This window comes from Elephas maximus, chromosome 1 (genome assembly GCF_024166365.1).
Source record: "Elephas maximus indicus isolate mEleMax1 chromosome 1, mEleMax1 primary haplotype, whole genome shotgun sequence".
In the NCBI taxonomy this organism is placed as follows: Eukaryota; Metazoa; Chordata; class Mammalia; order Proboscidea; family Elephantidae; genus Elephas; species Elephas maximus.
In genome coordinates, this window is record NC_064819.1 from 223,785,297 (window position 1) to 223,812,181 (window position 26,885).

Below are 26,885 nucleotides of genomic sequence, written 5' to 3' on the forward strand. Positions count from 1 at the left end.
AACTATGTGCTTATGTGCTCCCAAGCAACACTGAAAAATTTGAGATGTTTCATTAAAGTACAGATTTCTCTTCCCCCCCCTTCCCCCCGCCCCGCCATGGACTAGTAGTAACTTACGGTGCATTTAAAACTGTCAAATTATAATTATTTCAGGATTAAAGCAGCAATCAGCCTAAGCTACAGAAAATGATAGGTGGAAGCTGTATTTTCAAAAAGATGCTTCTCATTAAAGAAGAAAAAAAAAAACTTCTTAAATGCTGTGTTATAAAACAAGTACTCCAAACCTATCTTCATTTGTAAATTCCAACAGTAACAACAACTCAAAAAACACAGAAGTACTTAATAAAATACTTAATCTCTACTGGAAAGTCCTAGTAGGAAATGTGACAATTTTAACACCAAGATGCCATTAGCACACTGACCTGGTAGAGTGTTATCCGGTCAATGAGCCTGTCCTCACTCTCCTCCACCAAACCCACGCTAGGGATGCTGCTCTCCACCACCTCCAGCTGTCTGCTGAGCTCCTGGTGGTCCTCATCCAGCCGGGACCATGTCTAGAAATCCAACATTAGAATGTGAGCTCAAATATTCTCATTAGGGGACGATATCCCTCTTAGTGTGCAAAATATGCCTTCACAGGTTCTCTTTAAAGTTACGTGGGGGCTGTTTGTGTCTGGGGACTTCCTCTGGGAAGCGAAAAATGGCTTTGAAGGAAGTGATGAGACGGTGACCCAGAAAAACACTGTGAGTGAACTTGGGCATCTCCAACTAACTAGCTGTATGAGCATGGGCGAGTTGCTAAATTTCTCTGAATCTCATTTTCAACATTTAAAAAATAGGGATAATGCTTTCCTTAAGCATTGTGCTCTTTGAAAGAACGATCTGTATGGGATCAAACTGACAAGAGCAATTCAAAAGGTGAGATAGGAAGCTTAGGAGGCAGGAGCAATGGGGGAGGAACAACTCAGTAAAGGGGGGTGAGAATGGTTGCACAACTTGAAGGATATAATCAATGTCAATGAATTGTACATGTAGAAACTCTTGAATTAGTGTATGTTCTGTGTATATTTTCAATAACAATAAAATAAATTGTTCTAAAAAATGAAGATAAGGATAATTACCCTCTCCATGTGAGGTTTAAATGGAATCGTGTATGCCGCATACCTGGAACACAGTGGGTATCTGATCTACACTGGTTTCATGCTCTAACTCAGGAGTGGTGCGTGTATTATTTATGTAAAAGGGACGTGCGTGTTTGCTCGCTTCATGCAGCAAGTGAAGAAAATACATCCTATTGTGAACATATAATACAGACATTCTATTAAGGAGAAACCCGAAATCACTTATTCCTAAATCCTAATTCTTTTTTTCTCATTTTAAACTAGAAAATCTTTTTCACGATAGTTTATCTCAAGGGCTAGCAGGATTTCAGTGTGTGTATATGTTCGCCTGAATGTGCAGCTGGGGTGGCAACGGGGCATAATAGTAGAAGCCCATGTTTTCACCAGCATATTTATTCAAAACCTATTGCTAGGAACTAGTCTAGGCCCAGAGATTTAGGAGCAAGTAAAACAGACGACAATCGCTGCCTTGTGAAACTACTCCACATGATACTGCAACGGCTGATATGTGACCACAAACACTTGTCAAAACCCACAAAACCCATACAACACAAGGGTGAACCCTAACGTCAACTCTGGACTTCCGTTAACAATAACCTGTCAATATTGGTTCATCAATTATAACAAACACAGCACGGGAATACAAGATACTAAGAGAAACTGCCAAGGAAGAGGAGGCATATGAGAACTCTGTGTACTTTCTGTGTGATTTTTCTATACACCTATAACTATTCTAAAAAATCCAGTGTACAAGAAAAGAAAATATCCCCACCTTCATGGAGCTTATGTCCTAGTGAGAGGAGACGGCAACGAACAGCAAACATAAAAAGACCAGTAGGTTGTGCAGTATATTGGAAAGTGTTGGTGCTCTGGGAAAGAAGAGCCAAGAAGGGGCTGCAAATGTGCCCAGGTGTGTGTGCTGCATGGCTTTGAACCGGTTATTTCTGGTTTGACTCTTTGCTGAGAATGTGCCTTTCCACCCCAGATGTACTGAATCAGAATCTACATTTTAACAAGGTCCCCAGGTGATTCATATGTGAAAGGCAAATTCTCAGTAGAGGGTGGAACTGAAGCTAACTGGTTTGAAGCTGTGGATTGGTGCGCTGTGGTGAGAAACAAACACTTCCGGCCATGGAATCTGACAGACGTGGGTTTGATTCCACACTCTGTCACCATTTAATCATGTGCCTGGCAAGGAATGGCTTTGAACCTCATCTCTATAACAGAGATTTATGGTATCCTCTTAGAGGGCTAAGGTGAAGGTGAGATGCGTGATTAATACCAAAAGCCTAGCCAGGGCACTGATGTATCAATGAATAGTAACTGTTCTTACAAAGGTTTCAAGTGTTCATATTTGCTCCAAAATTATAGTACATTGTGGAATTCCACATCTGAGGAATTTGGGGGGGTTAGCTAGCTATGATAATATCGGCCCAAGGAAGAAAGGATTTAGAAAAATGTAAATATGACCTCTAGGTAATTTCAGTACATCTGGTGATGGTGGTGGGGAAAGAGAGAAAAGGGGAGAGGGGTTGAAATCCCTAAAACTTTCATGGAAAACAAGAATGAGAAAACAGGAACAGTTTAGGGCAACTGAACTAGTTACTGAGGAGAGGAGGCAAACTGTTCTATTAGTGACGCCTTACATTTACACAGGCTTCCAGAACTAATCAGTAAACCTCTACTGAGCCCCTACTATGTGTCCAAGGTCACATACTTGTGGTGAAGCTGGGACTCCAGCCAAGTCTGTCTGACACTAGGGTAGGGGCCCACAAACGTTTCCTGTAAAGGGTCAGATAGTAAATATTTTCGGCTTTGTGGACCATACAGTCTCTGCTGTAGCTACTCCACTCTGCTATTGTAGTGTAAAAGCAGCCATAGACAATGCCTAAACTGATACACTTTTGTTTCAATAATACTTTATTTACAAAAACAGGTAGTGGGCTGCATTTGGCCCGCGGGCCAACTCTGCTGTAGACTATGGGCCTTGGTGGCAGATGACATCCCTTGTTCTCACGATCAACAAGACATTATGTGTAAGATCTAGCATACCAAATGCTGCTTCCTTCTCTGCACAAATGTTCTGTATTGCATTCTGAGTATCCGTGACTTGCCTGTTGCCCCGTTAGACCACGTGGTTTACGAGGACAGAGTCCTGGGCATATTGATCTTGGCTTTCCAGTGCCTTGTAGAGTGCCTGACAAACTAGTGGCAGCTTGCAAAATGCTGAGTGAATAATGCTGGATAGAATGAGAGTGACGACTAAGGAGCGAATGGATTTTCACAGTATCCTGTTGTGATAGGTTAGACCGTAAGTTAACCGCAGTAACCAAGGTGAAACAGCTGCAGACGACTCCTGAATCTGAACCCAGATTTTTAAACCTCAAGTCCAGAGTTCTTTTTCTTATATGAAAGGTACCCTTCGTTTTCAGCTTGCAGTGCCCAAGACCAGGCCTGGGGGGCTGGCATCTGGTTTCCGGGCCCTAGTGATAAGCCTTATTTGAAGAGGAACTGCTTCCTGGACACAACGGGGGATGTCTTTCTACATTGTTCATGCCCTTAATTAGGCTCTCAGTCTGAATCTCAAAGCTCAGAATCTCCTGCTGCACAGTCTGCAGTTAGTATGCACAGAGCGACAATACGGCGCAGCATATAATCAGATACAAACACGAGCTACGAAGGGTGCCAGGCAAGACAGAACCACAGGAAAAGCTCAGTGCTGTGCTGAGCCACGGAGCACAGCTAGTTCCACGGTGATGCAAGGCAAACGACAGGAGTAAATGTATCTTGCCTTAATAGCCCATTTTTGCAGGAGGGAGTCTGCGCCAGGTAAGATGCTGCATCAGAAGTCTCACCTCTAGAATGTACTCCAGTTCCACGCCCCTCTTGTGAGCCCGCTTCAGGACAGCAGAAGCCTGAGTCATCAGTTCTTCGTGGAATTGAGTTTCCTTTAGCACTGCAAAGCTAATTATCTTCCTGAAGAGGGTTTCGGTCAAGATCATATGAGATTCCAGGCCCTGAAAGTATTCCTGCAATTTTTCAGGGAGAAAGCGGTCAGCATCTCAGTTATCTACCACTTCCCAGTCCAAAGTGCTTCCAGCAAACATTGACAGAACTCTGTTAAGCCAGGAGGGACAGCATTCCATTCCTGCCTGTCTCCACCACAGCCCGGGGGCTCACCGCTTCCTGCAGAGGAGGGGGCCTCTATTCTCCTGATTGGCCTCTCGTCTCCCCACTCAAGTGTGTCCTACCCTGTGCGGTGCCACAGACATCCTGTCCCCCAAAACAAAGCTTTTCATAAGCTACCAGCTGCCCAGAAAACTCTGCTGCCTTCTTAACACCTGCTTGCTTTGCTTTTCCAATGCAGTCTCTCACTAACTCCACCCCACAAACTGGCCCTCGTTCCTGGGCACATCAGCTGCCTTCCCCATCTACGTCCTTTGCTCATACTCTCTTCTTCTGGAGATGTCCTCATCCGACACATTCAATGGCTTTCCTTCCTCCCCGGCTGAACCTGAACCCTGCTTCTGACCTCCCAGGACACTGGTTGTTGTGATTACTCACAGCCAAGCACAGCAGGGCAGGGACCTACAGGTATTACATTGTTTTTAATTTCCCTCCTATCAGACCTACCCAGAGCAAAATTGTGTTCCTTGTGTAATGCTACAAATGTTTGTGAAATGTTACTTTTTACATGTAGAAGGCCCTAGAGCATGAGGATGGCACCTATGGTATTTTCTTTTCCCAGCACCATTGATGGAATTGAAGGATAGGCTGGAAATTTGTAAGAATAACTAGTGTTAACTGTGTGGTTACTATTGGCTGGGCACTCGCTAAATACTACCCCCCCCAACTCATTAGTCCCTGTAGCAAGTCTAAAAGGTGGGTACTTCTATTTCCTAGTTTACGGATGAGGAAATGGAGCCACTGGCTTATGTAACATGCCCATGGCCAAACAGTAGTAGCAGCACAACTGGGATTTGAACCCAGATAGTGTGGCTGTACAAGGAGACCAAGTGGTGCAGTGGTTAAGTGCTTGGCTGCTTACTGAAAGGTTCATGGTTTGAACCTACCAGCTGCTCTGTGGGAGAAAGATGTGGCAGTCTGGTTCTATAAAGATTAAAACAAACAAAAAACTATCCTACTGCCCTTGAGTCAGTTCCAATTCATAGTGACCCTACAGGACAGAGTAGAACAACTCCATAGGGTTTCCAAGCTGTAAATCTTTACAGAAGCAGACTATCACATCTTTTTCCCTAGAGGGACTGGTGCATTCCAACCAATGATGTTTCAGTTAGCAGCTGAGGGCTTTAACCTCTGTGCCACCAGGGCTCCTTCCATAAAGATCCTTGGAAACTCTATGGGGCAGTTCTACTCTGTCCTATGGGGTCATTATGAGTTGGAATTAATTCAACTTGATGGCGATGGGTTTTTTTTTTCTTTTTTTTTGCTTTAGTCTAGCTGTGGAGTTCCCAGGTAGTACAAATATTTAACTTACTTGGCTGCTAATTAGAAGGTTGGAGGTTGGAGTCCACCCAGAGGTGCCTCAAAAGAAAGGCTTTGTGAGCTATTTCTGCAAGATCAGCCATTGAAAACCCTAAGAGCACAGTTGTACTCTGACACATACGGGGTCACCATGAGTCAGAGTTGACTTAACAGCTGGGTTGGTTTTAGTGTGGCTGCGTCTGTGATCCCAACTACATGGGAGAAATCTCTCAGAAAATGGTCTGGTCAGAAGCTAGAATCGTTGTTACTGACAATTATTATATCATAGAATCTTAAAGTTGGAAGAGCCCATGGCAGTCATCTAGCCCAACATTCACCCAAAGCTGAGATTCCTTTTACGGCCCTTCTCCCACTGACAGACTTCTCCCGCTGACAATACCGCACGCAGTCTCTTCGATGGCAGCTTACAACTTTTAGACAGACTTCTTCTTACACTGAGCTTTATTTCCTTGTTATTTATACTCATTGATCCTAGTTTCCCCTCTGGAATGACTCAGAACGATCTTTTATTGCTATGCTCAAAGGTTTGAGAAAAACCAGCTGTGAACTTGAAAGCAATGTTTTCAAAGCCAAATGATAAGGCTTTAATAAATCATAAAGTTTTGGACAAAAAGCTCTGGGAAAAACAGCATAAAGTACAATTTAAAAAAAAAATCCACCTTTATAAGCCACCAGAGATCGACATAATGGCAGAATGTTAACTATCTATAACCCAATGGGTTTTTTTATGTTTTCCTACAGGAAATTCCCATGGTCTGGGAGGTTGGATTTTCCTAAGGCAAAACCACAATTGCCTTAGCCATTAACGTAAGAACTATTGTTAAACTGGCATTTCCTTACTAAGGAATAGTGTCCAACCTGAGCCTGGTTATGGCATACACAGAGTGACGGGCAGGGAGCTTTCCAAGTGTGATTATGCAGTAGTAGACTCTGTGCCCAGGAGGAAACTTGGATGCCCACAGCAACCACAGGAGCATGTGCTTAAGTGTCAAAAGAGCTGAAAGCGCAAGCAACAGACACAAACCCAACTGAGAGCGGAGTGGGCAGCTCTGTTTTCCCAGAGCAGAGTAGGAGTCCCTGGCTGGGACAAGCGAAGGCGCGGAGAACACCTGGAACTGGATGAGCTGATGGGGGTAAAGGATGCATTAAAAAAAATGCAGATTTAAGAATGCGGGTGGGCTCCTTCGACAGGAATCACTGAGTTTCCCTTGATTGTAGTTTATGAAGGGAGAAAGCCTGGCTAACAGTAGTGAGAAACAGATCATTGAAATTACTGGTAAGGTTGACTTTGTTTTTTAATTTACAAAATTATAGAAAATACCCCTTACAATTTCTCTGTGCCATTGAATGCCAGTGGGTTTAAAGATACATTTGGCAGCCATTTTAGAGAGTAACATGTATAAATATGAGTTTATAAAAGATGGAGAATATTGGGCTTTATTAAAAATATATATCAGTGAGTGAGAACATGCCTTTCATAAATGGACTTTCTTTTCTTTAATTTTTTCTTTTGTTCTTTTTTTTTTTTACCTTATGTTTGTCAAGCAGTTGGTGGACTTCCTCCTTGGAAGACACAATGATTTTCTGGTCTCCTGCCATCTTCTCTTGTCCGGTTTCTAGAAGGTCAGCCAGGTCTTGCAGGGCCCTTTCATATTGACTCTTGAGTGCAAGATTCTGGTTCAGCCCACTCCTCCGGGAGCCAATGGTCACCATCAGTTCATCGTACATATCCTGGGAAATAACGACAGCAACACTCATTCTCAGCGCATGTTTTGCCACCTCTCTAAATGCAGGTTACTGGCTAAGTCCATGGCTAAACCAAAGAAGCTCTTTCAGGTCATGACCTCTGTGGGCTTTCTGAATATAGGCCATCTGCTGGTCTTTCACGTGAGTCTCAACTTTGGAAACTTCTTTCTAAAAAATAAGCTTCATTTTCTAACACTGCAAAGAATATGCAAAAGCACCCCGTAGACATAGCACAGGAGATAGGTTTAACAACTGCCTGACTCAGGATGTCGATAATTTACGGTGAGATTGCAGGGTTAAAGTGAAAAATTGTTCATGTGGCTGAGGGAGATGTCAGAGAAAATGTAACTCTAATTTTTACAATGCTATTAAAGCTTACATCACTTCACTGTAATCGAATAGAGCATCCCTAAAGTTTTGTCTGCTAAATAATAATCAGATTTTGGACTATTATTCAAAGAAAGAGCTAGAGAAACAGAGGAGTTTAATGTGAGCAGAAAGAGACTTTAAGGCTTAAAAAGGCAATGTTTTGCCAAACGTGGTGGAGTAAATAACTAATTAAACTGGAAAGACATTTTAGGAGATACTGATACATGAAACGCAAAATTTATTTGAAGCTCACGGACCTGGTTAATGTATCACAGTAAGGTTTTAGCAGGCCAAGATGGCTCGATCTGGAAAAGGTCAACTTTAATGCCTGTTTACAACTATGATGTTTGACTCCAACACCTTAAGCTTAAGTACTGTCGGAAAACAGTTTTAAAAAGTACACAGTGGGGGCAGTGGGCTTAAAGCATTAGGAAATGTTAGATAGAGGAATGATAAGGTTAAAATGAAAATGTTGTGTTGTTTACAAGAACTATTTTATTTTCTCAAAATAAAGAACTTGTGACTCTGTACTGGCCTCATACTGTTGTTGCTGTTGTTGGCTGCCCATTGAGATAGTCCCTGACTCATGGTGCTGCCATGTGTTACACAGTAGAACTGATCCACAGGGTTTTCTTGGCTGTAACGTTTATGGAATTAGCCAGGCCTTTCTTCCGCAGAGCCAGTGGGTGAGTTCCAACCACCAACCTTTAGGTTAGTAGCCAACTGCATACTACTTATGCCACCCAGGCTCCTGGATTTATACTACCCCTTCAGTGGTTCTGCAATAGGGTGCGCAGCGAAAATTTAGTTTGTGTATATGTGTCACTACACATTAAAAAAATATATATATCTGTACTGCCTATCAGATACTAAATTTTGCTAGTCTAATATCCCAGTAGGTACCCTGGTGGTGCAGCGGTTAAGTGCTCAGCTGCTAACCAGAAGTTTGGTGGTTCAAACCCACCAGCAGCTCTGAGGAAGAAAGATGTGGCAGCCTGCTTCCATAAAGGTTACAGCCTTGGAAACCCTCTGGGGCAGTTCTAGTCTGTCCTATAGGGTTGCTGTGAGTTGGGATTCTCTGGACGGCAGCAGGCTTAGCTTGGGCAATATCCCAGCATCTTCCTCCCAACCCATTATTGGATTCCTGCCTAAGGGTCAGGTCTAGAAAACCACATTAACCCCAAGTGTTAATGTCTACTCATGAAAGATGTGAGGATGTCTGTTTAGATTTCAGCTACTTCTAGTTTTATTTTTTTGTCATTTTTCTGGAATTCATATGATACCGCTATTCCATTCAAACATTTATGAAAGGTAAACTATAATTTTTGAACATCTACAAAAACCAGTGTCTAAAAACTATCAGCTTGAGTATTTCTGAAAGCATTTCTTTTTTGGAGGGATAGTACAATAAATGGTAGATATTTCTCTTTTAGCTTTTCTAGGGAGGATCCATAATTATTACATTTTCTAGAATAGAAAACAATACAGTGCAACTAAACTGTACCACGTTTAGCCATCAGAATGTCATAAAGATGCACCTCTGAAGCATAAAAATACAATTCATTTTATTGCACTGAATATGGTAAAAGTTTCAGAAACTTTTCTAAGGGACACTGGAAGACAGATTAGGAAGTAAATGGCATGAATTCTACAGAAAAAAAACAAGAAAATAGAGAAAGCAAGTATCTACCATTTAAGCTGAATACTGATGACTGAAAATCATACCTGGAGTCTGGAGAGCTCTTGCAGGGAAGGCTGCTCAATCTGCAACTTGTCACCACGCCTTTTTAATTCAGTGATTCCTGCATCCAATTCCTTTAGCCCATCTTCGGCCTGTTGTATTGCCTATGGAAAATTTATGACATCACATTAAAACTCTCAGGAACAAGCTTCCATGCAAAATTTGTTTGTTTTCTCATTTGTTCCTTTTCCCTCCTTGTAAAACATTTTCAACACATATGAACAGAATCATTTTAATAAAACATGTAAGCCATGGTCATCTGTTAAAAATAGAAAAGAGATGAAAGCCCTTTATTACATTACAGATAAACTATGGTAAAGTTAAGGAGCTATGCAGGAGAGAATTAGGGGGTTAGGAGAACAATGACTTTCTTAGACAAATGAGGGAGTTGATGAATTGCAACATCTAAAAATGAGGTATGCTATAGGACATAGCTAGGAAAAGGTATTTGCCCAAGATTTTCTAAGGGATCATGTTCTAGTTTCCTGAAATGCAGTTGTGAGTGTCTTTGGAGAGATTTCCAGCAAGGAAACAGGAAAATATGCTGCAGTGTGGTTAGGAAATGCTTACTCATTGGTTGTACAGTGAAAAATCAATCAACCAACAAGTATTAAAATGCCTGCTGCAGCTAAGCCTTGCTCTTCCCAGTGTGAGGCCTGTAGAAGCAGAACAAGATCTCATCCTGGCCTTCAGGAGGCTTAGAGAGGTTAGGAAGCCAGGGTCAACAGAGGAAAACAAAACAGGGATGAGTAGAATTAAGTACTAAACTTGATGACAGAAACCATCTCTTCTCGAGGAGTTTGGAGAAGGGAGATACCAGTGATGCTGTCTAAATAGGCTTTTGGAAGAGGTGCGACCTCAGCTGCCCTTGAGGGATGAAAGAACACGGATACCAGATGGAAGATTAAACACATGCATCTAATTTCCTTTCTTCTGAAACCCCACTATGACCACAGCCAAGATTTTTTGTTTCTGTCTGTGTTCTCTCCCAACCCCCAGCCCCCAATAAATCTACAAGGCTAAGGAAATGAAAATAAGATTATAGCAACAAAATTTTAGAAGCTGGAAATCAGGATACATGAGAATTGACTTAAGAAAGTTGAGAAAGCTGAATCCTAAGCTTGCAGGGCATCTATACCTCCAAAATTTATAACAACAAGAACCTTCGGAGCACTGGGACAGGGCTAAGTCAGAAAGGTTGGTGAAAAGCTGTTTAAAGAGCAATTAAGTCTCTAGACCCCCTTCCTCATCCCACACTTCCTCTTGGACAGTTTATTTTCTGGAAAAGGTAAAACAGTCTCTGGACTGAGCAGCTTCCAGACACAGTGGTGGCCTTGAGATTTGACTAAAAAGTGGGGGATGAAATGACTGAACGCCATTGAATGCCATGCCTCTGCTCTCCATACAAGACCAACAGAAAACACCTAAGATTTCAAACATGGATTCTCTAATAAAGGGCCCAGGCAGAGCACACTTGAGTGAAAATCAAAATTGTCAAGCCTCATTCATACGCAAAATTTCTACTCAGTTTTTAGTCCTTCAGCCTTAAACACGAGTAGATAACAAAGTATTTTCATATATCTGAGAAAAGCTTGTAATGGAAAGATACAGACCAAAATAAGGAAAGAAATAAAAGCAACTTGGAGGGAAACATTCTACAGGAAAAATAAAACAAACAAAAATTATTATGAATATACTCAGATTACAAAACATAATGCACTCATTTAAAAAAAAAGGAACAAAAAAAAACAGGACACTATAATAAATGATCAATTAAAAGAATTGATAAGAGATTTGGGAAATTAAACACATTACAGCAGAAATGAAAAACTCAGCAGAAGGATTTGAAGCTGAAATTGAGGAAATCTTCCAGAAAGGTGAGCAAAAAGACCAAAAAGGAAATGTTTCTTGATAAGAAAATTAGAGGACAGGACCAGAATACCCAACATCTGACTAAAAGGAGCTCCAGGAAAGGAGACATAAAATGGAGGGATAAAAAGTACTAAATAAATCATGAAAAATTTCCCAGAAAGGAAAGATGTGAGTCACCAAATTGAAAGGGCCCAGTGAGCTCCCAGTCCAATAGATAAAAATGGACACTCCCCAAAGCCTATCATTATGAAATTTCAGAATGCTAGGGGCCATTGGGAATTCAAATGATTACAGATTCCTCAAGCCAGCACTGGAAGCTAGAAAACAATGGAGCAAAGGTCTCAAAAGTCTGAAAGAAACTGATTTCCAACTAAGAATTCTATTCAGAGCCAAGCTAGCAATAAAGTGTAGCATAATCCAAAAAAACCAAACCAAACCCTTGGCCGTCGATTCGATTCCAACTCATAACGACCCTATAGGACAGAGTAGAACTGCCCCACAGAGTTTCCAAGGAGCACCTGGTGGATTTGAACTACTGACCTTTTGGTTAGCAGCCATAGATAGCTGTTAACCGCTATGCCACCGGGGTGTAGAACAGTACAAGGAAAGTTTTAGACATGCTAGATCTCCAAAAAAAAAAATTACCTATCATACATCTTTTTTTAGTAAGAATATGCTCTAGCAAAATAAGGATGCAATCCAATAAAGTCATGGGACCCAGGAAAGAGAAGATCCAACACAGGGAGAAGCAAATGAAATCCTCAGGATGGTGGTGATGAGAGATTCCAGGAAGATAACCATACACCAGGTATAAGGGGCAAGAGTCCAGTCTAGACTGGAATGGCAAAACTCAAAAGATGAGTATACTGAGGAGAGCCATCATCATGCCTTCTATTGTTGTTATTAGTCGCCATCGAGTCGATTCTGACTTATGGTGGCTCATGTGTACTGAGTAGAACTGTTCCATAGGGCTTTTTCAAGGCTGTGACCTTCAGAAGCAAATTGCCAGGCTTGTCTTCTGAGGTGCTTCTGGATAAGTTTGAACTGTCAACTTTTCATCTAGTAGTCAAGCACTTAACCATTTGCACCACCCAGGAATCCATGCCTTCTGCTATTGTTGCCTTTTTAACCCAAGAAAAGTACTGGATTGTGATTATTCATCACTATAACAAGGGGGTAATGCAAGAAGGAAGAAAACAAGAGGCCCAGGAAACAAGGAATTCTACTCAGGAGAAAAGCAAAAGTTATCCCTAGAGTGGTGGTACAAGGAAGTTTCAAGATGATAACAGTTAGCAACTGCTGGACTTAGAAAGAGAAGATTTATAAGACAATAACTGAAGCTGGGAGATTACCTGATGTGATGTGACACCATGGAAAAGCATATGAGGGAACTTTTGGATGGTGCAAGAAGAATTCGAAATAGGTACAAAAAAATTAAGGAACACACGCACACACACATACACTTTAAGAAAAATAAAAAGTAAGGAAAGAAAAGATCATAGTACCCTACAGTGCACAGCATTACATAGGCATGAGAATGTAAGCATCAAATATTAATTTAACCAAAAATACTACACAATTATATTGGGAGGATGTTGTTGTGGTTAGGTGCCATCAAGTAGGTTCTAACTCATAGCGAACCTATTTACCACAGAATGAAACACTGCCCAGTCCTGCGTCGTGCTCACAATCGTTGTTATGCTTGAGTCCATTGTTGGAGTCACTGTGTCAATCCATCTTGTTGAGGGTCTTCGTCTTTTCCACTGACCCTGTACCTTACCAAGCATGATGTCCTTCTCCAGGGACTGATTTCTCCTGCCCAAAGTATGTAAGACACAGTCTCACCATTCTTGCTTCTAAGGAGCATTCTTGTTGTACTTCTTCCAAGACAGATTTGTTCCTTCTTTTGGCAGTCCATGGGATATGCAATATTCTTCGCCAACACCACAATTCAAAGGCATCAATTCTTCTTCGGTCTTCCTTATTCATTGTCCAGCTTTCACATGCATATGATGTGACTGAAAACACCATGGCAGGGGTCAGGCACACCTTAGTCTTCAAGGTGACATCTTTACCTTCCAACATTTTAAAGAGGTCCTTAGCAGCAGATATGCCCAAAGCAATGCGTCTTTTGATTTCTTGACTGCTTCTTCCATGGATGTAATTGTGGGTCCAAGTACAATGAAATCCTTGACAACTTCAATCTTTTCTGTTTATCTTGATGTTGCTTATTGGTTCAGTTGTGAGGATTTTTGTTTTCTTTATGTCGAGGTGTAATCCATAGTGAAGGCTGTGGTCTTTGATCTTCATCAGTAAGTCTCCTTCACTTTCAGCAACTAAGGTTGTGTCATCTGCATAACGCAGGTTGTTAATGAGTCTTCCTCCAATCCTGATGCTCTGTTCTTCTTCATATAGTCCAGCTTCTCAGATTATTTGCTTAGCATAGAGATTGAATAGGTATGGTGAGAGGATACAACCCTGACGCACACCTTTCCTGACTTTAAACCATGCAGTATCCCCTTGTTCTATCTGAACAACTGCCACTTGATCTATGTACAGGTTCCACATGAGCATAATTAAGTGTTCTGGAATTTCCATTCTTCACAATGTTATCCATAATTTGTTATGATCCACACAGCCAAATGCCTCTGCATAGTCAATAAAACACAGGTAAATGTCCTTCTGGTATTCTCTGCTTTCAGCCAGGATCCAGCTTGGGAGGATGGGAGAGGCAAAACAGAGGATGGCAGTGTAAGAAAATTAAGCCCCTTTACCATAATGGAAAATCAATAAGGCAGGTCTAGAATGGATGGAATTGAAGGTATATTCTATACGTATTATTTAGAAATCTAGAGACCATCAATGGTGTTGGGGAAAATAGCTGAAATTCAAAAGGGAAGGGGGCTGGCATGAGTGGGAAGGAAGAGGGCAGGAAGCAACTTAATTACAGATCTTTTAGTACTATTTGACTTTTTAAACTTCAAGGAATTATTATTTTTTAAAACTTTGGCGAAATGAGGGATCCCTTTAAAAAACAAATGCATTTATGGTCAAGAAATACACATTCACTTAAAATTTAGTTGAAAAAAGAAAAGGAACACTGAGCAGAGAATTATCAAGGCAATGTCAACTGGCAGTTAAGTTTGGAGTCCATTAAAACAAGTAAAAGAGACAGGGGAGGAGGAGAGAGGAAGGAAGGAAGGAAGGAGGGAAGGCAGGAAGGTGGGAAGGAGGGAAGGAAAGGAGGGAGGGAGGGAGGGAGGGAGGCAGGGAGGGAGGCAGGGAGGGAGGGAGGAAGGAAGGAAGAAAGGAAAGAAGGAAGGAGGGAAGGAAGGAAGAAAGGAAAGAAGGAAGGACGGAATGAGGGAAGGAAGAAAGGAAAGAAGGAAGGAAGGAAGGAAGAAAGGAAAGAAGGAAGGACGGAATGAGGGAAGGAAGAAAGGAAAGAAGGAAGGAAGGAAGGAAAGGAAGGAAGCAAGGAAGGAGGGAGGGAGGGAGGGATGAGAGGAAGGAAGGGAGGGAGGGTAGGTGAAGGTGCACAGTCTGAGTAAGGGCACTGGAAGGGAAGAGATCTGGGTATCAGTGTGATTAGACAGGTAGGAGTTGCAGGAATCGCTGCTCTGCAGAATAAAAAGGATGTCAAGGTCTGATGGGGGAGAGGGTGGAATTAGCACATTCGTTACTTGGAAACTCTGGTGGCATAGTGGTTAAGAGCTAGGCGTTGCTAACCAAATGTTCAGCAGTTCAAATCCACCAGGCGCTCTTTGGAAACTCTATGAGGCAGTTCTACTCTGTCCTGCAGGGTCACTAAGAGTCGGAACAGACTCGATGGAAGAAATAATCTAAACGTTTATTTCTTTATGTGTGGTATTTAGTTATAAAGGCCAATAATAAGTAAAATTGCTATTTGTGGTTACTATATCCTTTTTTTTTTTTTATATCCTGTAGTGCACATTAGAAATCCAAGGCAAGACATCACTATTGCTGTTCTAATGCTTTTGGGAGTCAGGTAGGTTATACACCAAAGGAAGTCCAAACTCCGCGGCTCTGCCACCTGTCACACCTTTACTCAATGTACTGCTCTTCCATAACCTTCATTCACCGTAAATTCAGTTAAGTAGGATTACCGTTTTTTTTTTTTTTTCTTTCTTTCTTTTCTGCATTAAGTGCCCTGGATTTTCTCACATTTATACCTTTGTTCTTGCTATCGTCTTTTCTTGGCTACTCTTCCTTCCAATCTCTTTGTGTCCAAATGTCCCCATCCAGTTCAAATTTCTCTCTACAAAGTCTCCCCTGATCCTGCCCCGCACCCCCAGGCCATTTACCCTCTTTTGAATGTCTGTAGTGCTTGTCTCTCATTCCCCCAGGCAGTCTGACTTCCTGTCGTATGCCACTGAAGTTCGTGGCTAATCTCACTGTCAGGTGGCAAACGCCTTTAGGCCAGGAACAGTAACTGACACCCTTCCCTGTCTCACGTAACTCAGTGCCTTGAAAGGCGGTGATAGAGTCAACATAACCCGCCAGTTACCCAAACCCGGCACGTAAAACCGGAACATACCACACACAAACAAAAACCTGTCTAGTATGCAATAAATATTTGAAACTTCATAGCAAATCTGTTCTATTGTAGGCATTTGCTCTTTGCATTTTCAAGAAAAAGCAGCTGTAAATACCTCTATTTGTTCCGCTACAGGCTGTTCAAACACATTAGCCAGTTTCTGTAGAACGATGTATTTGTTGTCAGCCAGTGATGTAAACAGCACCTTCAGATCATTCTGGGGACGGAAGAAAGAGACAGGCTTAACATGTGTAACAGGAAATTCAAAGTGGTTGTAAATACCACACAGGTTCTTAGAAACGACAGTGTAGGTGTTTAATTTCCAGAAGAAACAATACTGTTGTATGGGAAGTAACAATTTACTTAAGCACTGAAATTTACTTCTAAACAAGTTGTTAAATAAAGTTTTTTCCACCTAAATGGGAATGGGAGCAGGATCTGGCCGCCTGCTTCCATGGAGACTGCCGCCTTGGAAATCTTATAGGGTAGTCCTATGGAAACCCTGGTGGCCTAGTGGTTAAGTGCTACGGCTGCCAACCAAAAGTTGGCAGTTCGAAACTACCAGGTGCTCCTTGGAACTCTATAAGGCAGTTCTCCTCTGTCCTATGGGGTCACTATGAGTCAGAATTAACTCAACTGCAATGGGAGTGAGAAAATGGGAGAATAGGAAAGGAGTGGTAGAATAGAAATAAAAAGCAATACTGTCACTCTAATCTTCAAACATTTCAGCAGAAATATTATGCTGATGACTCTTTTCTAGTAAAACACACACACACACACAACAACAACAACCTATAGGAATTATCCTGATTTGGGAAAAAATATAATTTTTAAGAGTAATGCGATTCTTTTTTTATGCCTCCCCTCTGTGCTCCCCTCTCTCCCTTCATTCTTCTATTTTCAAGGAATCTGAACACGGTTATAAAACGCCATCCATGCATGTATAAAATAAATATTACATATATGAAGGGACGCCACCAAAAGGTCTTAGCTAAGCCTATTATTCATAAATACGAATGGCCAAATATACTTAGTTGAGTTAGATTTGTACAAAAAGTAAATAACTATCAGAATTTTGAAATTCAGTTTAAAAGGGAATAACAAACTGAAAAAAAAATTTTTTTTTTTAATGAACTGGAAGAAAATTTGAATTTTAAAGCTTGTATTTTTCTTATGAAATATCAGGAAATGAGCTCTATTTCTTAAATACTGCACGTACCGAAGTGCTAAAGTTTTGTCTCATGAAGAAAGAAAAGGATAACCACACCAAGAAGACTTTAAGGATGACTGGAAGCACTGTAACATAAAATGCAAGACTACAAAGCACAACAGAGGGAATTATGCAGCCCAAAATAATGAAAATATAGCCCTGAACATGAGAATTGGGAGTAGCCTATGGTCCTAAGAGGCGATATTTGTCACTCACCCCAACCCAAACTAATCTGTAAGCCTAGTGGCAGACTAAATAAGAAATTGTAATGACAGCACTGGAAAAACAATGCCAGAAATAACAATTTGATATAGGAATTATGATAATGTTAATATTATTGGCCTGTGTTCAGGTGATGTCATGAAGGCCATTAGAATAGATGTGGTACTTTCACCTGTTTTTACGTACATTCACAGATGGTTCCCATTCATTAGTTCACCTAAGCCAAGGGAGTAGATAATTACAAGTAACCCAGCATGGCTTAGAAATGAAAAACGTGTGTGTGTATTTCCTGTGTATTATCTTTATATTTTAATAGCATATTTTCTCTCTTAATTATATTCTACTCAAGATAATAGAACATTGACTTCGTATTTCTTAAAACCAAACAACCAAGCCCACTGACATCCTGGGGATTCACACTCATTATTGGGAGAGGCTGGTCAAGAAGACAGTAGAGCAGAGAATTATGATTGATTTAAAAAGTACTAAATAGAAAAATTTAAAAGGTGCTAAGTTTTTTAAAATAATCCCACGGATGTTGATATTTTCTTAAACATAAAAACACCGAGGCTTCTGCATTTTAATTACTATACCTGTGATACAGCAGCCTACTGTGGGTATCTACATATTACACAGTGAAGCCTGGTGGCACAGTCGGTAAGCGCTTGGCTGCTAACAGAAATGCTGGTAGTTCAAATCCACCAGAAGATCCATGGAGAAAAAAACCTGTCGATCTGCTCCCATAGAAAGCTCACAGCCTAGGAACCCTATGGGGCAATCTTAGTCTGTCACATAGGGTCCCTATGACTCGGAATTGACTCAATAGCACACAACAACAACAACATATATTGCACACAAACCAGAGACATGGCGAATTTTTCCATCGTAGTCACTAGAATTACAGGGTAGTGCATACAAGGACAGGATTCTAGCTGTTTGAGGAAGAGATCTGTAGAGTTCCCTGTTTTAAAGTCAGTTTTACTGCCTTATTTGTTTATTAAAGAATGATTTCATTTTCCATTTTTTAAAATCACTTAGAATACTCAATTACATGTCCAGGAAATTTGTTTGGGATTAAGTCTATGGATGGAAAAATTTTAAATATAGAACTGTTGTTGTTGTTAGGCGCCCTGGAGTTGATTCTGATCCATAGCGGCCCCATGCTATTTATCCCACGGCTAATTCTTTTCAGAGGTTGGCCACCAGGTCCTCCTTCCTAGTCTGTCTCAGTCTGGAAGCTCAGCTGAAACCTGTCCACCATGGGTGACCCTGCCGGTATCTGAACACTGGTGGCATAGCTTCCAGCATCACAGCGACAATCAAGCCCCCACAGTACGACAAACTGACAGACGCGTGGGGAAATACAGACTAGCTAATAACTGACTTGCTTGTGACTCTATACAGATAGTATCCATCTACATAGCATCTTTGCATTCTTCCGGGTAGTCTTTGGAGTATAGACCAATGTCAGGAGTCTGGCAAAAGTTAAGGCTCATTGGGTACATGGAAAATGAAGTCATTCAATTCGAAAAGCACCAAGAGCACACCAGGCGTTTGGTACAAAGTAAAAGAGAATCGTTTGTGGCCTGACCTTTAATTACACTAACATTGGAACTCTTTCTCGCAATTAAATTGGAACACAACCATTTTGAAATGTTAATTCTTTTCGTGAGCTGGCCACCAAGTAGAAAGTTGTTGGCAGAAGAAAACAACAGAACATAATTTAAAAAGAATTTCCTGATGACATGCTCTTCTTTACTTTCCCTACAATAGAGTGCCAGAGTATTCCTGCTCGGTTTCTATTTTACTGTGACTGGTTATAATTACCAGGGATGTTTGAAAGACACTTAACACAGCCAATGCAATTCAAACTAGGGAAATATGCCACTGAGTGATACACACATTTATATTTGTAATATAATGTATTTAACCCACCTCATTCATGGCTGATGGAGTGGAATGATGTTTTAACTCCACACGTTATTTTATGCAAGAGGAATTTTAAAGTAATGAGACAAGTTTCCATAAGTCCTACGACAGTCTCGCTGACGTTAGACTTACTGAGTGTACGTGCACATGCATTTGGACCTTGCATCAAAACAAAATTGTCAAATAATCATGGCAGGCTTATCTGACTCCAAGTGGGATGCTTTTTCTTCTCCATGTACTAAACAACTTGACAGGTGTCATGGATTGACTTCTGTCCCACACAAGTGTGTGTATCAATTTGGCTGGGCTGTGATTCCCGGTATTGTGTGATTTTCCTACATGTTGTAAATCCTGCCTCTTTTTTTTTTTAATGATGTTAATGAGGGAGGATGGGTGGCAGTAGTGTTAGTGAGGCAGGACTCAACCTATAGGATTGGGTTGTGTCTTGAGGCAATCTCTTGAGATATAAAAGAGAGGAGAAAGTAGAGAGACGGGGGCCCTCATACCACCAAGAGAACAGAGCAGGGAGCAGAGAGCATCCTTTAGACCTGGGGTCCCTATGCAGAGAAGCTCCTAGTCTGGGGGAAGATTGATGGGAAGGCTGACAGAGAAAGAAAGCTGTACCCTGGAGCTGACACCCTGAATTTGGACTTTCAGCCTACTAAACTGTGAGAAAATAAATTTCTCTTTTTTAAAGCCATCCATCCACGTGTGGTATTTCTGTTATAGCAGCAGTAGATGACTAAGACAACAGGTATGTATGCAAACATCCAGTTCAGGTCATGCCTCTAAGCCACAGATTTGCATATGCCAGTGTTTACTGAGACTCTACCTTACCATCTTAATTCTACTGCTTATTATTACACAGTCTTCTGCATCAGTCAGTGGTATTGTGATCAACCCAGTCTCACCCGTTGGTCCATGGCACGGTTACCCACCAGCCTCCTCCATCAGTCAGTGCTCCTCAGATGCTCAAGTCAGAATCCCTGGAGTTCTCGGCAGTCCTCTCTCCTTCATTCCCACATCCAAACCATTGACAAATGTTCTCCTATTGATTCTTACTTCAAAATATACCTTGAACAGATCAACTATTCTCTATCTCCCCTTCCAACACCTTCATAATACAAAATACAAAAATCTTCTTTAAATCAAATCCTGGCTCTAGTTCTTGCTGGCTGAATCATTCTGGAGAAGTGATCTGACCTTTCTGTTGGTTTCAGATCCTGTATCTGTTCTAATGTTACCACTAATGGCAATAACAATAAATACAGAACTTGCTGAGTGCACACAAAAGTACTTCACACATTTTAATTCATTTCATTCCTACAAGTCTCCATGAGCACTCTATGAGGTAATTACCATAGGCACCATTTAATAGTCAAGGAAGCCAAGCCTCCAGATATTAAGCAGTTAAGGTTATACAGCAGTGACAAAGTCAGAATTTGAACCCAGGAGGGTTGACTTCAAAGCCCATGTTCTTAATTATGGCTCCCCTTACTTTGCAAAATGAGTTTTAGAAGAGTGTTTAGCTATTAGGGATGTTGTGAGGATTAAATACAATAACACACATGGAAATTCTTTGTGAATAAAAAATATATAAAAATATTTTATTTTGTAGTTTTAAGAATGAAAATGAGTAGGAAGCAGTGGTAATTTGTTCCTCTAGTTGAATATCTTGAAAACCCCATAATTCAGGGTTAATGCTACATTTATGTGACATTTTCTAGTACTTTTCTAATATTTAAAATTTTTGCATTAAACTCTTGGCCCTAATTACATGTATCTTTTTTATAAATCTGGTATATGGGTTAAAAAAAAAGAAGTATTCATCTAAAACTTAGGTATTTCTAAAGGATGCTTTTTATTAAGAATGAGAATCGACACTAAAACTTTATCAGTGGCTTCTGCGTTTGCTTCGGTATACAGTCATAGGAGAAGTTTCATAAGCATACAATTGTTTAGTTGGCAACAGAACTTTAATCTGGGGCTAAAAGGCAATGCGTCTGAGGAGTTATGATCAGGAAGTAATGCCACACTTTCTAACACAGGTAAGAGTAATTGGGCCACAGTTAATTTTAAAGGCTCTTGAGTTTGAGGGTCTAGGGTTCCTTCTGTATTACAGCACTTCCCAAAAGCTTCCTTGGTAACACATTTTAAGCTCCACTACTATTAACTGGAATTACAATCGTAAAACCAAAAAAAAAAAACCACACACCCATTGCCATCCAGTCGATTCTGACTCATAGCAACCCTAGAGGACAGAATAGAACTGCCCCATAGAGTTTCCAAGGAGCACCTGGTGGATTTAAACTGCCAATGTTTTGGTCAGCAGCCGTAGCTCTTAACAGCTGTGCCACCAGGGTTTCCTTATAATTGTAATGTGCCATGAATTTCACTTGGCTTGGTAGGATTTACTGTTTTACTTAGTCCTTAATTTGATCGAGTGATTATCTCAATCCTCCATTTCTACCAAAAAAAGCAAACCCACTGCTGTTGAATCGATTCCAACTCATAGTGACCCTATAGGACAGAGCAGAACTGCCCCACAGAGTTTCCAAAGAGCGCCTGATGGATTTGAACTGTCGACCTCTTGGTTAGCAGCCGTAGCACTGAACCACTACGCCACCAGGGTTTCCCTTCCATTTCTAGGAGCATGAAATTCATCAGTTTTCTACCTCTTTAGTACAATACCCTTTTTTTTTTTTTTGTACATTCTTGCTTTCCATTGTACATTTGGGGAAAAAAAAATTGGTCTGCAATGTACGTCTATAAGACAACCTGTTGATTATTATGGAATATATTTGGAGATTGTTTAAAAGTCCCTTGATAATGTCTTACCTACCTGGAAATTTAGTATTTGCTGAAGTCTTTCTTTCATTTGATGACATCGCTGATTTACTACTGAGTCCAGCAACGATAATCTGCCCAAAAGGCAGCCTAATGTGTCTTCAATAACGTCCCGGTTATCACCATTCTCTGGAAATGCTTGGGAAAACAAGTTCTTGTTCCTATCCATTTCTTCAGACATTTCCTTAATATCTTTGGCAAGAGTCTAGGGTTGATACAAGAGAAAGCTTATTTCAGTGTATTTTTTTTTTTTTTAAATAGATCCATACATTTATATGCAAATCCAGGTCACTACCTCATGGAAGTCCATGGATATCACACTTAGTGCTCAGCAGTAATTACTCCTAAAGCAAGTTGAATCTCTTTCCTATACTTCTATGCATTTAAGGGAAGTTGCTGTTGAAGAGATTTTCTCGGGAACTTTACCTCATTAACTAAAAATAATATACATTTCATCAAAAAGGAGCTTTATCAAGTATAATTTAGGAATTCAGTACATTATTACTACTTTAGCCTGTGTCTCCTATGTGGAGGATTTGTGATATACAACAGTGTTTCTACAAAAAGTCCTCCACTTTTGCTTCTTCCTCCTACAGACACAAGAGAAAGAATAAAATGCAAAATATAAACTCTTTGAGAACTATTTATATTTAGGCAATTCTATTCTGCATTAGGCTGCTTGGAAATACCTCTAATTTGTACTTTATTGCTTTGTTTCAAGCTTTATCTTCTTCTTTATACATAAAATTAATTATCTAGTATCAATGCTATACATTCACAGCCACCAGCTGGCAAACTTACCTCTTGATTGAAGAGGCAAGTTTCTGTTTCTTCTGGTAACAGAGCTGTGGCAACAAATAAACGCTCTTCTACGTCATCCAACCAAGTGGAAGTAGCTGAGACCCCATCATATAACTTCTGTTCCAAGTGAATGCTCTGCCTTTTTGTCCCTCCACCCTGGAAACAAAGGGACAAAGAGTCGGTCATCGCGTGTTGAGGACTCAAAGAAGAACACTGGGATGAGCTAGGGTCCAGTGGCTCTTCTTCTTTTGGGGTAATCACTAGTGTTGGGTCATGCACAGAAATGGGACAATGTCACCGAAAGTACGATCCGAAAGCAAACCATTAGCACAGCCCTACCTGGGATGAAACCTCCTCGAAGGCCTGGTTCAGTCCATCCAGCAAAGATGTGACCGCAGACTTGTCTTGGGCCTGCCCATCCCCTTTGTATAGTGGTGCGCCAGACAGGAGCCGGTTTGGCCTGCTGTAAAGCTGTAGGCAGATAAGGGCAGCTTATTGAGGAGCATGTGTATCATATCTTAAGTTTCTGATTTGAAAGAGCACATTGGAGTAGATAACGAAAAAATTATCCTTAAGAAAGCCTCTTCTAGAGAAACTTTCCTTCTACATCACACCATCCCCGCTGAATGTGCTGACCAGATTCCGCGGTGATACTTCCACTGATGGACTAAAAACAAAAGTGAAGAGTGGTGGGAAGAGACCTAAAATAGTCTCATAGACTTTCTCTCAATTTGTCATCTTGGTGAATAATCCATCTTAAGTACTAGACCTGGACTGATCTCTTTGCTTTCATTATTCAACTTAAAAAACAAACAAACAAAAGAAGCAAACACACTGCCACTGAGTCAATTTCACTCATAGTGACCCCATAGCGTTTCCAAGGCTGTAAATCTCTATGGAAGCAGACTGCCACACCTTTCTCTCAAGGATTCGCTGGTGGTTCTGAACTGCTAAACTTGGTTAGCAGTCGATCACTGTAACTACTGTGCCACCAGGACTCCTAGTATTCTACTCATCTCCCCTAAAGTCTTCTAGGCTTACATAATGTCTCCCCAACAAGAACCATGACAGCATTTAGCATTCAAACTTTTTGATAACATTTCTAGTTTCAAGGTCAGTCTCCTATACTTTTTCAAAACACACCATCCCCACCTTTCAAGCTGATTATCCGTTGTCCTCTAAACATGCCAGGTGCCTTCCCTCCTGTAGCCGGGCATGTCCACCACTCAGCATCTCTCTAAAATGCACTCCCACAAACTCCTATCTACTCTACTGGCTTTTCACTTTTTTGTCCTTTTAATTCCTGTTTACAGAACGTACCATGGTTGCTTAATTTTTCATAAACGGATGAATTATTCCTTGGATGGATTATAGGTTCTTAGAAGCAGGCATCATGTCTTATCCTGAGGGCGAGTAGAGTGTTCTACATAGAGGCACTAACTACACTGGAAGAGACTACGTGATGAAAAAGCGCTTGAGAGAGAAATGCCCTTTTATCTAATAAGCTTTAGACCAAATAATTGTGCCTGCTTTCACACTTGAGGGTGGTAACTAGACCCAGTTGCTGACAACACAATACAAAATTGCAGTGAGATAGTATGGAAAGGGGGGGCTTTGCAACCAGCAAGAGCTACAATAAACTCCCAGCACCCCCTCCTCTTAGTCATGAGACCCTGAGAAGTTATCTAACCTCTCCCAGCCTTACTTTACCTGTCTGCAAATTGGAATAATGTCGACCCCAGTGTTGTTAGATGTGTAAACTCCCAGAACACAGAGTATTCATTACGTGGTCACTCCCTTTCCTCTTGGTAACTCCGACAGCCAATTAGCTTCTTCCCTACCTCTTCCCTCACCTCTTTACACCAAAGAGAGGAAAACAACACGGGAGGCACTTTGTACAAATGACCAATGATTGCTGAAAGACAGCACTCACTCAGAAGCAAAACTGTCATAGAAAAGAACATTCGATGCTTCCACTTCTAATTCCAAAGGGTAGTGAGATGTGAACCAGAATCTGAATTTTAAGAGTCCAGTGGTCATTGGGGATTGCAGCTGGCAGTAGGACAATGTGGTCCAGCATCCCCAGCATGGATGATGTAGGGGCCCAGCCCTGATGGAAAGAAGAGGAAGCTCTGCAAGGCAAGAGCTGGCATGACACCCAGATCTGCCGACGCTGGAGGAATCATTCAGGTGCTTTAAATGAATGGGCAACAGGTGAAGTCCAGGCAACGGGCATTTAGGATTGCTCTGGATTTATCTGATTTATGATGGTCACAAAAGACTGAAGTTTTTCCCTTGAAATATTGCCAAATAAACAACATTTCATAATAATGTATATAGGCAGTGCTTGGATGTGCTTGACTGCTACCCAGAGGTGCCTCAGAAGAAAAGCCTGGTCATCTACTTCTGAAAAGTCGGTGCCTCAAAAGAAAAGCCTGGTCATCTACTTCTGAAAAGTCATCCACTGGAAACCCTCGGGAGCACAGTTCTACTCTGACAGACATGGGGTTACCATGAGTTGGCATCGACTTGATGGTAACCGATGGTAGTGGGTTACGGCAGCCCTTGATTTAGCACTGTAAACTCTCCATACGTTCAACATAATGGAGAAATACTATAACATGAAGATGAGCTAGTAGTCAAGGCTAGGAAATCTACATCAAAAATCAAGAATCCAAGCTAGGCGTCTCAGAGATGTTTGATCAGGGGCATGAGCAAGGAGTAATTCAAACACAGGTAGGATGTCCAGGCAAAAGGTATAGGGCCCCACTGCCAGGGTGCAGTGTGCTTCTGGACAGCTGCCTCCAGGACTGGAGGGCCAGAACTGGTGACTACTCCTGCAGACTGCAGCAAGGCTTCAGGCCAGAGAAGGGCAGCAAGAGGACAGAAAGTGTAACCTGCCCTGTGACTTTGTAAAACAGCATAGAAATGCTTGGCTCTGGAGTGATTTGGGCACAGGTCCTCACAGATGAGGGGTCACATTATGATATTCAAACCATCTTCTTTCAGGTAATCCTGGAAAATCTAACTTTGTACCCTGGTGAAGTGTTTGCTTTTACACTGCCTGTCTGCCAGCTCTTGCCTTTTCCTCCTTAACTTCCAAGCTCAGCTCCTCCCAGCCCCTAAGCTAGTCCTGGACAGAGCAGTGAAACCTGCAGCTTTCCAGACTAACAGTAAACACCCCAGAATTTAACCCTGACAATACCTCTGTCCTAGAAGTGCAATGCTGGCCCAGGACATGAGGTGGGGCTTCTAGTTTCAGGATCCTGCTGGACCCCAGATGTGCTGGGATTCCTGGCTCGCTCACTAGCTCTCCAAGGGGTCTAGTCCCCTGGCTCCCAGTTGTTCCCTGGCTTCTGTTTTTGTTGTCAGCTGCCACAGAGTCAGCTCACGGGGATCACTTGCAAAACAAAATGAAACACTGCCCTTCCCACACCACACCAGTGATTGTCTGCGGATTCAGCCATTGCAAACCACAGGTTTTCATTGGCTGATTTTCATCAGGCTTTTCTTCCTATCCCTGTTAGTCCAGAAGCTCTGCTGAAACCTGTTCAGCATCATAGCAACATGCAAACCACCACTGACAAACAGGTGGTTGTCTGCATAAGGTGCTTTGGCTGGGAATCGAACCCAGGTCTCCTACTCGGAAGGTGAGAATTCTACCACTAAAGCACCACTGCCCTTCTTCTCCTTGGAATAAACGAATACTGATCACCTACCTGTAACTTTCTAGTGCCATATTCAATCCCATTGGACGTGACATGCTTGCTGGAACCAATCCCGGCAACATACAGTAGCCCTCCTGACAACAAGCCCTACAGACGGATCAGTAACCATTCTAACTTCCTCTTCACCATAGATCCACTAAGGCCCCAATATGTTTCTTATTAAGATCTTTTAAAATTATTAAATCCTGGAAATAGCAATGGAAAATGAGATGGCCTGACAATTTAATTCCAGATCT

General features: G+C 41.4%; 1 protein-coding gene across 16 annotated transcripts in view; it reads right to left on the bottom strand.

The window, feature by feature from the left end:
- The window catches only part of SYNE1 (spectrin repeat containing nuclear envelope protein 1), a 558,323-nt gene that overhangs the window by 117,062 nt on the left and 414,376 nt on the right, over positions 1–26,885 (bottom strand). For all 16 annotated transcript variants that reach the window (XM_049903961.1, XM_049903971.1, XM_049903893.1 and 13 more), the window contains 8 exons: positions 23,261–23,392; positions 22,922–23,077; positions 22,116–22,325; positions 16,028–16,129; positions 9,467–9,586; positions 7,157–7,357; positions 3,976–4,149; positions 422–553 (listed from right to left, as the gene is read on the bottom strand). In XM_049903961.1, the coding sequence (XP_049759918.1) occupies positions 422–553; positions 3,976–4,149; positions 7,157–7,357; positions 9,467–9,586; positions 16,028–16,129; positions 22,116–22,325; positions 22,922–23,077; positions 23,261–23,392 (1,227 nt within the window). The remainder of the gene's footprint in view (positions 1–421; positions 554–3,975; positions 4,150–7,156; positions 7,358–9,466; positions 9,587–16,027; positions 16,130–22,115; positions 22,326–22,921; positions 23,078–23,260; positions 23,393–26,885) is intronic.